This window comes from Scylla paramamosain, unplaced genomic scaffold (assembly GCF_035594125.1).
Source record: "Scylla paramamosain isolate STU-SP2022 unplaced genomic scaffold, ASM3559412v1 Contig69, whole genome shotgun sequence".
Taxonomy (NCBI): domain Eukaryota; kingdom Metazoa; phylum Arthropoda; class Malacostraca; order Decapoda; family Portunidae; genus Scylla; species Scylla paramamosain.
The window spans coordinates 292,501-305,000 of NW_026973734.1; the positions used below are offsets into that span (position 1 = coordinate 292,501).

General features: G+C 42.6%; 1 protein-coding gene and 1 long non-coding RNA gene across 6 annotated transcripts in view; one reads left to right on the plus strand and one right to left on the minus strand.

The window, feature by feature from the left end:
- The window catches only part of LOC135098582 (uncharacterized), an 8,309-nt gene extending 2,985 nt beyond the window's left edge, over positions 1-5,324 (minus strand). The window contains exons 1-7 of the mRNA XM_064000948.1: positions 5,274-5,324; positions 4,553-4,605; positions 3,735-3,832; positions 3,397-3,571; positions 2,527-2,835; positions 587-846; positions 1-66 (exon numbers count right to left, since the gene is read on the minus strand). The exon at positions 1-66 is cut by the window's left edge and continues 131 nt beyond it. Of these exons, the coding sequence (XP_063857018.1) occupies positions 1-66; positions 587-846; positions 2,527-2,835; positions 3,397-3,499 (738 nt within the window). The 5' untranslated portion in view covers positions 3,500-3,571; positions 3,735-3,832; positions 4,553-4,605; positions 5,274-5,324. The remainder of the gene's footprint in view (positions 67-586; positions 847-2,526; positions 2,836-3,396; positions 3,572-3,734; positions 3,833-4,552; positions 4,606-5,273) is intronic.
- LOC135098585 (uncharacterized) overlaps positions 1-12,500 on the plus strand; it is a 23,967-nt gene that overhangs the window by 6,845 nt on the left and 4,622 nt on the right. For 4 of the 5 annotated variants that reach the window (XR_010267135.1, XR_010267137.1, XR_010267138.1 and 1 more), the window contains exons 3-4: positions 8,248-8,378; positions 12,029-12,262. This is a non-coding gene — a long non-coding RNA (uncharacterized LOC135098585). The remainder of the gene's footprint in view (positions 1-8,247; positions 8,379-12,028; positions 12,263-12,500) is intronic. The other variant, XR_010267136.1, reaches the window with a different exon arrangement.

Consider the following 12,500-nt stretch of genomic DNA (forward strand, 5'->3'; position numbering starts at 1 on the left):
GTGCACTGTTGTAAAGCACTCCTTCCCTTCTAACGTGTACTTTTTGCCTGGAGTCAGGTGAGCAAACTGCGGCGGGAGAAGAGGTGAAGTTAAGGGCAATATTATGAAACACTTCTGCGCCACACCTCCGCTACATTCAAAAGGCTGTATATAGGTGAAGTTACGTGAGTTTTTAAGGCCGATTTTTATCTATTTATTTATTCTCTCTCTCTCTTTTGAATGAAGCAAATCATCTCTGTGACTTTTGAGAATAGTCGTGGTGAGAGAGCAAAGCGTTTCTGAACACAGATCTTTAGCCTGTAGATCTTGCACCGCCAGGCATGTCAAGGTCCCTTTTCTGAAATGCGTTTGGTTTCTCATAAAGACTGTTTTCAAAAGCCATAGAGATAATGCGCCAGGTTCTCATGGGTGTTTTGTTCATCAGTAGTACAAAATTCTTGTTAGACTATCATTAGAAATCACTTTAGGAATCGCCAGTCACGCCTAGTAAGAGTCGAGCTGAGACGCCGAAACGTTTCACAATGTGGTTCTGTAATCACGCGAGGAGTTTGCGTTTGTGCGTCAGTAGGTAAGACCTCTGACATACTTTGATTTCAGTATCGATGACATTTTTCACAGTGCTCTTGTTTCCTCCATCCAAGAATGTGAGTGTGTAGTAATCAGGGTTGTCATTGTGTGAGTGTGTAGTAACCAGGGTTGCCATTGTGTGAGTGTGTAGTAACCAGGGTTGCCATTGTGTGAGTGTGTAGTAACCAGGGTTGCCATTGTTACTGCGAAGTCCGTTCCAAGTGAAGCGCAGGGTTGTTTTTGCGTCGATCTCTGCCCTAGTCCTTGGATTCCAATAGCCTGCGTGGGGAAAAATTAAAGCTCACTTGAGGTCAGGAAACTAACCTGATCATAGTGACGCAGACTGTTTGAAACACACACACACACACACACACACACACACACACACACACATTTTTTTTTATTTATTTTTTATTTATTTATTTATTTATTTACTTATTTAATTATTTACTATTATTTGTTATTTCGTCAGCAGGAGCCTCCCCCTGGGGGTTCTAATTTAGTTAGCGCACATCTCTACAACCCACCGGTCCACCTGGCCTCTGGAGGGCACGACGATGATTTGGTGGGAGCACCTTTTGGCGTCCATCGCATATAGAAATAGCGTTTTCAGTCTTGGAAACACCTTCATGGAGGTAACTTTTGACGGCGCGTCTTTCTTGTTTTATGACATTCCTTCATGAGAGCCACCGCTTTGCCGTATTCTGCATATTTTGATTGATCTGCATGTGAGGGAAAGTTTCTGCCTGGCAACTCACGCAACTCTCGCCTCATCACTGCAGCTCGAGCTGGAGCGCAAAAAATGCGCGAATCATTTGCCATAACACACTTCATATACGGGATAGCCAGTTTTGTTGACCCCATCAGACTCAGCAGTAACTGTAGAATCAACATGTATTGTAAAAACTTAACAAAAAAAAAAAAAAAAAGAAAACGGTATTACGACGAGTTGAACTGTGAAGATGTAAAAATAAAAAGTGTATGACATGTTTTACTTATGCTCGCTATTTTTTAACAGTTAATCATTGAATAATGAAATAAATTATTACATCAATTAGGAAAAACTCTCGTGAACACGAAAGTGTGATCAAAATGCAGATGAAGCTCCACGCATTGTAAACACAGCGTCACTTATTGCAACATGTCGTCCGCCGCAACCATCACGGTGGCGCGACTCTTGGCGCGATGGTTGGTGGTCGGGGAGGGTCCCGGGTAGGGAGGCGTGGGCAGCAGCGACACAGCATTTTCGTGCAGGTGTGGTGCAATATTGCGCAATGCCAAGAACAACCTCAATAAGAACGGCGAGGTCCGTATGAGCCGGTTTGAGACGAGTCAAAAAAATTGGAACCCTCCAGTCGCTGGGGAAGGTCCTTGAAGTTGCTCCGCAGCTTAAAGCACCTGTTACCTGATTATTTTTTTTTATTTCCTCAAATGACACATAACCTGGGAAAGAAAAACAATGATTGAGGAGAGGAGGGAAAAAAGATCATTATTACGGAGCGAGAGAGAGAGAGAGAGAGAGAGAGAGAGAGAGAGAGAGAGAGAGAGAGAGAGAGAGAGAGAGAGAGAGAGAGAGAGAGGATGAGGAAAGTGAGTGTGTGTGTGTGTGTGTGTGTGTGTGTGTGTGTGTGTGTGTGTGTGTGTGTGTGTGTTGCGTGGTTTGTGTTACCACCCCCATTCGTGAGGATTTCTTTTACTATTAGTATAATTTTTTAATGTATTAAAGAGAGGGACCAAGTACAAACGAATGGTAAAAAAAAAAGTTCATAAATGTTGTCCCTAAAGAAGAACAAAGAATTATGTTGTTGTTGTTGTTGTTGTTGTTGTTGTTGTTGTTGTTGTTGTTGTTGTGGGGGTGATGGTGGAGGTGGCGCACCACACTACCTAGTCTGCCAGAAGCGTCTCACGTGCCACCTTCACCACCGTAAGTCTCACACAGGCACAAGTACGGAGTCTCACATTGGGAAATTGCGATGAAGGAGGATTCTTTGGAGAGGGAGGGGTCGGTGGCGGCGCCCACGTCGTTGGCAGGGTTGGCGATTACGGTGTGGTTCGTAAAGGGCAGCAGATCTTTTAATGCTATCGTTGCTCTTCCCCCAGAGTTGACAACACCGTATTTAACGAGGGGATTCTTGACTTTCTCACTCGATGGCTTCAGAATGAATTGCACTTTCATACTGTAACCATTATATTTAACGCAATTGTTTTCCACGGTAGCTGTGCATCTTCTGGAATCACACTGAAGACTTCTCACCCTAACTTCAGGTTCTGTTGGGGTGAGAACACACGACTAAGGTGGTTATAAGGGACTTGCATCAACATTACATACGTTGTTACATTTATCCACGTACTTCTCTTAGACTGCCTGCAGAAGAAAGAAAAAAAGAGAAAAGATTATCATTATTATTTTCTTTTGCGTTTTTACCTTTACTAAACAAATCAAAGGCAAACGATATTGAAGAAAATTACCTTGGTTTTTCTTTTAAATTTTATCTATTAATCTATTATCTTATTTCATTTATTTACTTATTTTATTTTTGTTGATGCTACACTAAAAGATGTTCAGAGACCACACGTAAAGCGTAAAGAGAGAGAGAGAGAGAGAGAGAGAGAGAGAGAGAGAGAGAGAGAGAGAGAGAGAGAGAGAGAGAGAGAGAGAGAGAGAGAGAGAGAGAGAGAGAGAGAGAGAGAGAGAATGTGTGTGTGTGTGTGTGTGTGTGTGTGTGTGTTAGTCTTTCAGTAAGAGTGAAAAGAAATACAAAGAATATATATAACTTTCAGCCATAATGAAATGAGGAGACAAGAGAAGAGCGAAAATGCGCGACTCACCTGTAGCAGGGGTGACTGTAGAATTTCTTGCTGTTATTTTGCCAGTGGTCTTTTCTCGTATTTGGAAAGTCGTATTGGTGTAAGGGCGTGCCGAAATTTTCATGGCTAGCCTGTTTAACTTTGCGTCTTGCCAGTTACTGAATTTTGTGTCATAATCACACGCCAGGAAGTCTAACTGTTGATGTAATGAAGTGGAGAGAAGAGAGGCGAAATGCTAGAATGCTGTTGAAAGCTGCAGTAAAGTGGCTAATATTACTCGGCTGTGAACACACACACACACACACACACACACACACACACACACACATACACCGTTCAGACTTATTAGCAATCCCCACCTTGTATCTAAACTGGTCCTTACTGAGATCAAGGTGACTCGGCCTGAAGGTTACACGATTGGGTTCAGCATAGATATCGATCCTTACTTTTCTCTGTCCTGTGGGTGAAGGAGCAAAGAGGAAGAACTGTCATTGGCCTCTCATTGTCACGGAAACTTTGATGAAAATAATGAAATGGAAAAGGAGAGTTGGAGGGCCTCGGATTGTGTACACCCCACGCAGGGACTGAACAAAGAACATTTATTTTTAGTGTCTTCGTGTTTTACTCTCTTAGGAAAGACAATCAGTTTGGAATGCGTCGAGCATGATGGAGGAAAGAGCGGTGCACGTTTCCCTCTCCTCTGGGATGGTTTGGAAGGTGGGAAGGGAGAGGGAGAGGCTATAGGAGAGAGTAGGAAGGTGTGGGTTGAGGGTGGGGAAGAGACGTGCCATGGACCGGGAAAGGCTGGACTGGAAGAGAATGAGAGAGTTCTGGAAAAGGTCGCTGGCTATGAGAGACTGGGCTACACTGGGAAAGTTTAGGGAAGGTTCCATGCCAGATCGCAGGCAGGTGGACATTAGGGGAAGGAACAGAGCAAGTATGATGATATTGAACCGTATTGTTAAACGGTTTTGCTTCTCACAAAGACTTTTCACAAGTCACAAAAAATCATTGGTGCCGTATCTTAACATAACCTTTTTTTTCTTCCATTGATGATACAGATTAGTTGTTAAAACTCCAACTACAATCATAAAACCATCCTTGAAAACCCCCTCTAACTTCTACAATCTGTCAGAAGTAGTGGAGATAACACCTGGAAAAGTTTCAGGATACAGACCTTGGTTAATATCTCCGTTATCTTCATGGTTGTCTCTTCTACTTGTTGTGCTCCTGTCAACAAAGCGTTACAAGAGCCTTAGCCTCACTTCTACAAATTACACTTGGGTTTTGCTTTTCTTTTTCTTTTTTTCCGAAAAGTGTGCTGCATTTCCTGATGTGATGCGATGAAAGGAAGCATGTACGAACTTCGTCAGAGAGAGAGAGAGAGAGAGAGAGAGAGAGAGAGAGAGAGTTAACAATATCATAATACAGACTTGTAATGCAAGAGAAGAAATGATGATGATGATGATGATTTTGTGTGTGTGTGTGTGTGTGTGTGTGTGTGTGTGTGTGTGTGTGTGTGTGTGTGTGTGTGTGATATTCTTTTCATACTCACTTGATATGACAAGCATGGCTGGTCAGGAAGACGCAGGCTGTGTATACAGAGAGAGAGAGAGAGAGAGAGAGAGAGAGAGAGAGAGAGAGAGAGAGAGAGAGAGAGAGAGAGAGAGAGAGAGAGAGAGAGAGATTCAAATTAATACAGCAACATAAAAAATGGAAACTATATACTTGTACGCGCGCGCACGCCCACACACACACACACACACACACACACACACACACACACACACACACACACACACACACACACACACACACACTGGAATACACCACAAAAAAAATTATTAATATTTGTATTGTTTATATTAAGTAAACATGTGCATAACAATATGACTTACTGAAAACAGTGACGAATACCACGCGTGTCTTCCACATTGCTTCTCCTGTCACCTCCTGAGAAAGAGAGAGAGAGAGAGAGAGAGAGAGAGAGAGAGAGAGAGAGAGAGAGAGAGAGAGAGAGAGAGAGAGAGAGACGATTTTAATTTGTCAGTTAGGAAGAAACAGGACAATTAAATGGTAAAACGCTTTAAGCATTCTCAAGAACATTTTTCACAGGCCACATAGTTTATTATTATTATTATTATTATTATTATTATTATTATTATTATTATCATTACTATTATTATTATTATTATTATTATTATTATTATTATTATTATTATTATTCAGTTCCTATGTGTGTTTTTCGCACTGATGATGCGATCACTAGAATCGATGACAGTACAGATGAAAACCTCTTTACCTTCCACCACAGTCTCTTCAAAGGAGTCGACATGAAAGGCTTTTTAATGTTGAAGAATTTGATCTTTGGTTCGAGTGTGTGTGTGTGTGTGTGTGTGTGTGTGTGTGTGTGTGTGTGTGTGTGTGTGTGTGTGTGTGTGCGCGCACACGTGCAAGCTGCCGATGAGGATTTCCTGTCTAGTTTAAGATAAGCTAACTTATTATCGACTCACCACTAACAACCTCACTCACTTCTTTATTAATTTTCAGGATCAATTTGTTCTTATCTCTTTCCTGAATCAAACCTTTCTCAAACCTGAAAGCGTCACTTCATGCCTTGTCTTTATTATTAACCCCAATGTTTGTGTTTCAGTCAGCCCTTTCGCGTCCCTTAGATTCCTCCTTTAAGTCCCCTCTTAGCTGCATTATTTTTAACACTCGTGCTTGAAAGTGGAAACGGTAGAGCTTATAATAATAATAATTTCCTAAAGACTTACAGTACCTGCTCATGTTTGCTGTGTGATTTCTGCTATATTAGAGTGTGTGTGCCAGATGCAATGCGGAAAACTAACTGTAAGAGGTGGAAATTGGGATCTCTCTAACCGTGGTTTCTTCTACGACAAGAATTCCCATCATCAACTATTAAAGAGTTAACAGATTAACACTTCTCAGCCTGTCATCTGATGCTCGTGCAGGGAGAAGGAGGTTAATAAGCGTCGATCAAATAAATTGTTCGTGGTTCATGATAGTGTTCTTTTTTTTCTGGCCATAGAAGAAACCACGCTTGGAACGATCTCAAAGTTCACCTCCTTATGTTTTCTGTGGAGTACGGATAAAGGACGGAAGGTTATCATGATACACTTTCCAAGAGTCAGGCAGTACGTACTGTCGCAAGCTGCTGCACTGTAAAGGAAGCCTGATGGCTTCCTGCAGCTTCCTACATTTTATGTTTTTATGTTCTACGTATCACGCGATGACGTCTCGCGTTTCTAAACACTGAGAATCTTACCTGCAGCCTGCCGTAAAAGGTAACATATATAGATCTTTACAGAGGCTTGCCAAGGATCGAACCCTTGAGACAATGGACCGTATTCTGAAACATTTCTGCGCCGCACCTCACTAATTTCAAAAGGCTCTAGAATCTAGATGAAGTTATACAGGTTTTTCATCATTTTTTTAAATTTTATATATATATATATATATATATATATATATATATATATATATATATATATATATATATATATATATATATATATATATATATATATATATAATGTTCTAGTTACAGATTAACAAGATCTCTACATTATTAACAAGAGAAACATTGTTGGGAACCCAGCTAATAGTTTCTGTGGCCTTTGAAAACAGTGGTGGTGAGAGAGAAGAGCGCTTCTGAATGCGTGCCTTATATGCGCTGTACACACCGAGCCGCAGCCAGTCCCGTGAAATGATATCAGCCATCACTGGTGCGTATTCTCAAATGTTTGGGAGTGTTACCTTAGGTGTATCTGACAGTCTTTAGTGGACGTCATCGCGGCTTTCCAGCGTTTTCATGGTTCTAGTGAGGAGAACATTTCGTTAGAACCCGACTCATCCTCATTGTGGCCTTTGAAAGTAATCCTGACGAGAATCCAAAACTAACCGAACCTATCCGAGCAGAACAGACCCCGATCTAATATAACCGAACAGAACCCACCTTAACCGAACCTAACCGATGGGAGCCCAGCCTAAGCTAACCTAACCTAACCTAACCTATCCGAACCTAACCAAAGTTAACCAATTATTTCACCGCTGCTCCATTTTTACTGTGACCAGCCAGCTAGTCATAACGCGGACGACAGACATGGTTACTTGTGTTCTCATGGGTGCTTCTATTGGCGGTGCAGAATCCTTTGTTCAACTATCGCATGAATCATGATAAGCACTGTGGAAAGGCCGGTCAGCTCCACTACAGCAGGACAGTAAGAGTCACCGAAAGGATGTGAAGCTAAAGTGTCAGAGGTTCAAGTCTGAGGTGGAAGGAAACCATCTGGACTGAACCCTGTCACGCTGAAGCCTTCATAAGCCTCCACAGGTTTTTGAAGATGTTTTTTTTTTTTTATGATTCTATTGATAGATTAACATTTCTACATTACTGACAGGTGAAATTCTTTTAGAACCCGGCTAGTCATTTCTATGGCGTTTGAAAATAATTGTGTGAGAGAGCAGAGCACTTCTGAATACGGAACAGTGACTCATGGCTTGCCAGAGGACGCCAAACAAAGGCCCTCAAACAGGAGAAAGACAAGAAGCGTATCAGTGAGTAAATAAACAAGGGATAAACAATAATAAGGAAGGAAAATGAACTTGCATACATACTATCAGAGAGAGAGAGAGAGAGAGAGAGAGAGAGAGAGAGAGAGAGAGAGAGAGAGAGAGAGAGAGAGAGAAGGAACTGCGGCAAAATTGCAAAGGAAGGGAGTCACAGAGAAAGATGCAAGGGACAGAAACAACTGGAGGAGACTTGTACATGGCACATTTAGAGAAACGGCGAAAGAAGAAGTACGTCATGTTATTTGATTAGTGAATATGACTATACCTTTCTTCCAGGCAGGGAATGACCTCAGCGTGATGCACGAGGGCAGTGGGTCTGCTGCGTCCGGCGTGGTGATGGTTGGCGTGGGCACTAGACGAGTTGTAATAATCCACCGCGAGCTGCCAGGATGCCTGCGTGATACCAAGTACTTATATTTCTGAAGTTCTGAAATATTCCCGATTCTGTTACATTCAAGAAAACGCAGACTTTACAGTGCCCGGGCTCTCACCTGAATTATTTTCAAAAACCCATATTAGATTATTAGTCCTGTTTCCATTGGAGTTTCTCTGATTGGTCCTCGTTAAGTTATCGCTTTAATCATGGAAACTCTCTCGATAATCCCAATCATTTCCACTACAGCTTGTAAGTAGTCACGATAAGGCGCTGAATTGTTTGAGAACACGGTCCCTTGCAATAATTGTTGCCGAGAGAGAGAGAGAGAGAGAGAGAGAGAGAGAGAGAGAGAGAGAGAGAGAGAGAGAGAGAGAGAGAGAGAGAGAGAGAGATGAAACGAAAGATTAAATAAGCAAACAGACAAGGCGGTCATGACAGAATTTGGTTAGGAGCGTATAATGGTGTGTTGCGTGCGTGACTTGGTGAATATTGTGTAAAACAGACTGATAGAAGTGGCACTGGGGAGGCGGCGCATGAGGACTGTGGCTACTTTCAGCACCATCCTTGCTGCACTGGTGACACCTGTGGGCGGTGCTGTGTACGAGATGCAGAGCCAATCAACACCAGGGCAAGGTCATTCTGTTGACCTCACAGATGGCATATGCACATGCACTGGTGGGGGAAAATGGAATACCTTGAAAGCACCAAGCTGCAGCTGCAGAGCACAGCATGTCAGCTGTGCCGCAGGTGTTGCCACTCTGCAGGAAATAGAACGTGGCTGGCAGGAGTGACACTAGGACGAGAAAATCTCCCCGATGGGAGCTTTTTTTGCAGGACTGCAACAGGGAATTTCTGCAACTGAAAAAGAAGATACGAGGGGAGTAATACCCACGATGTGCGAAGAGCAGAGAGTGTCACCCTCCAGCGCAGGCTTCTTCTCCTTGACAGGCTTCTCCACAAACACCTCCTGACTCTTCCCACGTGGCAGAAAGTTTAGTCATTCTTGTGAAAAGATTTGGGAATGAAGACACCAAGGAAGCACTTGAAGAAGTGCAGAAGACTTTGTCTTCAATAAAGTTCCCAGGCTTATACATACACGCTTATACGTAAAGGAAAGCCAGAATCAACCACGAAAATAAGATAAATAACCTCCAAAATGCCTTAAGTAAATTGAAGGATACAGGCCCGTTCACAGCACCCACCTTGAACACATGACGTCATCAAACCCAGACGGAGACCTTTCCTCCTGCCTCCCCGTGTCTCCTTGTCAATATTTCCCTCAGTTTCCAGGGTTTTCCAGGAATTTACATGTGTTTTCAGACTGAAATGCGTTGATCGTAGTAGAAGGAAGAGGAAGAAATGAGGAATGGAAGTGTGAAAGTGAGTGTAGTAGTAGTAGGAGTAGTAGTAGTAGTAGTAGTAGTAGTAGTAGTAGTAGTGGTGGTAGTAGCAGTGGTAGTAGTAGTAATTGCTGTCGGTGGCATAGCACTATTATTATTTCGGCTGAAGGACGGATGTGGGAGTAGGTGGGTGTATGAAAGGGTGGATTGGGTAGATAGCTAGTTGGGTGGATTAATTGCTCTGTGTGTGGGTGAAATGTTGTGCTGATGGATAGGTGGATGGGTGAATGAATGGTTAGGTGGAAGAGTGAGTGGGTGGATGGATGCGGTGATCGCCGGCTGTGTTAATGCAGGGGCTGGTCAACGCTCCCACAGTTATCTGGAGAAGCACACTCTAAAACCGCCTCTCGTGATACATCTTGATGCACTGTACTTAAATGCTACAAAACATTGATCCTAAGTGTTTATGGTAACAGTTTCCACGGAATCTGGTGATGCACATTCTACACAACAGTTATTATAAGCTAAATACTCGCAACAAGGCTCTCAGTGTTTTCATATCTATTTCTAGTCTTCTGCCACATAATTAGTTTGAAATATTTTCCACTGGTTTCTACAGTGACTCATGTTTTATCTAGCAAATACAAAAAAGGCATTATTGCAGTTTCAACCAATACACCTTACGTAAGTATAGCCCCTGGCAGGGTCTACATCTCACTGTTTGGAGCATTTCTAGCCTTATTTTACCCTGTCGGAAACTAATAACAACTTCAGATGAGAATGTCAAAGATTCAAGTCAATTCTAGCTCAAGTCCACCAGTAGTCGTCTCTTGTAGGATGGTGAGTGTGTTCGTATGTTTGTCATCAAAAGTGCGCGTGCGCGATGGTGACGTGACGTTGACACACGTGTTAAGACTTGTGATGACGTGGAGTTACCTGCTGTGAATCAGGTCACACGGAAATGTAACAGCCAATCACATGTAGGCACGTGTGTGTAGAGGAGGAAGGAGCACCCGGGACTGCCTGTGGTGCGTCAGTTTCACCATGGACACGGAAGAGAGACGTGTGCTGGCTGTCAATATATGAAGTGCAGTTTACCGCCAGTTCCCTCAACTTCTTACGGTATTTTTCGTTAAGTAATTACTGCTGGTATGTAGTGATGACTGACAATGTAGGAGGTGACAAAATGTTACGTCACGTCAGTTTACCTTGTGTGTGGGTTAGGAGGTTAGGTTAGTGATCTTAAGGGAGAGTCCAAGAGAGACGAAGCCCTCCCTGGTTAGGTTAGATTGGTTACGTTGGGTTAAGATAATGTAGAAAAATCCCGTTTTCGAAATATGCTGCTTGTCATCCTTAAACTTTTTTCTGGAATGTCAAAAATATCCCACCAGGTTCTTGTGCTTCCTGGCTTTAGTGAAAGATAAAGAGGATGGAGGCATTGGTTGAAACTGCAAATTTACCCCCTAAGAGAGTCGAGCAAGTATTATTTTGTACTGACAGGATATTGTGACAGCCTAAACCGCGCGGAGACGAAAGAAACACTGAGCGATATCAAACACGCCGGTTTCTCCAAAACACCCAACAAACCTGAGGCGACAGATACCAGTTTGTAGTGGTGCTGTAAAACCCTAGTCTGTACATGTGTTGTGGTTGTTGTACAAACATGTCAGGAAAGAACCAAGGTGTGAAAGGACGGGTTGTATTTCCAGAGAAGAAAGCGACAACTCAGGGAAGACATTGGGAGACAGGGTGTAAACAGACCAGCGGCACCTTAGGGAAAACGTCGAGACGCACAATATCAACAGTCTTTACCAGTGCCCCGCTAACATTTGGCATCAAAACATGGTTGTTGCTTTCATGTGTACCAGAATTTATATACGGGTATGTTAACTGTATAACTTGAATGGATACAGTAAGGTCATATAGAGAGGGAAAAAAAAATAGTATTCGTCCCAGGGTGGTGATACATCCCAGACCCGAGATAATGTACACAGTATTTACCTAATTTTGCCATTTTTCTTGCTCTCTGCTTGATGATGGCGGCTAAAAATGTTCCTAATATTTTGTTACTTGGTTTGATAGCACACAAATGACGTAAATTTTTATTTTATTTTTTTCCAGCCGACCAACTTTTGTGTAAAATTCAGTTAGCAAGCGTTACCCAGTATTTTCAGTCATTTATCCATGTCTCTGACGAACCCTGGAACTTCCTGCCTGTTTTGTATTCCTTCTTTCCTATGACTTGAACTCTTGCAGGAGGGAGCTTTCAACACACCCTTCAAATTAAATGCCCCCTTTTTGTATCTAGGAACTGACATCTGATTGGGTCTCTCTTCTGCAGGCAAGAGTAAGTCCACCTGCTGGTGGACTACAGGCTGAACACAAGCACTGACAAGCAGTACAGGGCATTTCATGATGGCTTCTGCAGGGTGTGGGACGGTATTGTGCTCAGACTTTTCCAGCCAGTGGAACTTGGACTTGGTCACCGGCAATGAAAATTATTTCTGGACACCGGCAATGAAAATTATTTCTGGACTGAGTTGGAAAAGAATGCTGAATATAAGATTTAGTTAAGGTGGGACTGGGATGTGTTTGGGTGTGTGTGTCTTTGGGTGTTTGGCAGTGTTTTCAGGTTGGCTGTGTGTAATTTAGGGTCGTTTGTGTGCGTTTTCACCTGTATATCATTCCTTTTAGTTGTTCTTCACTATTTCATCCTCTCATTCATTTTACTTATTTTTTCCTTATTAATTATAATGTACGCTCTTTGCCTCTGTCGCCTTCTCTAATATTCATCCAGTCCTTCCCTGTGTCTA